The sequence below is a fragment of the Cariama cristata genome, unplaced genomic scaffold, assembly GCF_000690535.1.
Source record: "Cariama cristata isolate BGI_N322 unplaced genomic scaffold, ASM69053v1 scaffold27523, whole genome shotgun sequence".
Lineage (NCBI taxonomy): Eukaryota > Metazoa > Chordata > Aves > Cariamiformes > Cariamidae > Cariama > Cariama cristata.
The window spans coordinates 2,691-3,072 of NW_009608222.1; the positions used below are offsets into that span (position 1 = coordinate 2,691).

At 61.8% G+C, this 382-nt stretch overlaps 1 protein-coding gene across 1 annotated transcript in view; it reads right to left on the reverse strand.

The window, feature by feature from the left end:
• Positions 1-382, reverse strand: part of LOC104159209 (talin-1-like) — a gene marked incomplete at its 3' end in the record, with an annotated part of 14,646 nt that overhangs the window by 2,683 nt on the left and 11,581 nt on the right. The window contains 2 exon segments of the mRNA XM_009697057.1: positions 1-49; positions 315-374. The exon segment at positions 1-49 is cut by the window's left edge and continues 28 nt beyond it. Coding sequence (XP_009695359.1) covers positions 1-49; positions 315-374 — 109 coding nt within the window.

The following is a 382-nucleotide window of genomic DNA, read 5'->3' on the forward strand; positions in this document are numbered from 1 at the left end:
CGAGCGGCTGCTCCGGGCAGGCTGGGGAGCTGATTGTAGGAGCCACTACCTGGAGGGGAGGAAAAAGGCTGGGCAGTGAGTGTGGTGGGCTCCCTGTAGGAACTGTGCAGGGACAGCTGTCCCCAACTTCTGCTCCTCCAAAGAGGATATTCAGTGCTTGGGCAGGCACAGGGCAGCCCAAGGCAGCCCATGCTTTTGCTGCCAGAACCCTGAAGTCCCGCCTGGACTGCACACCTAGGACCCCACCGTGAAGCTGCCGCCAGCCATGTGATGCTTGCAGCCACATCGAGGCAAGGGTTAACCTTGCTGCTTACCTTGGTGCAGGCCACCAGCTGGGAGGTGGAGAGGGCACATTGGGTGGCCGCAGCGATGACCTGCGTCT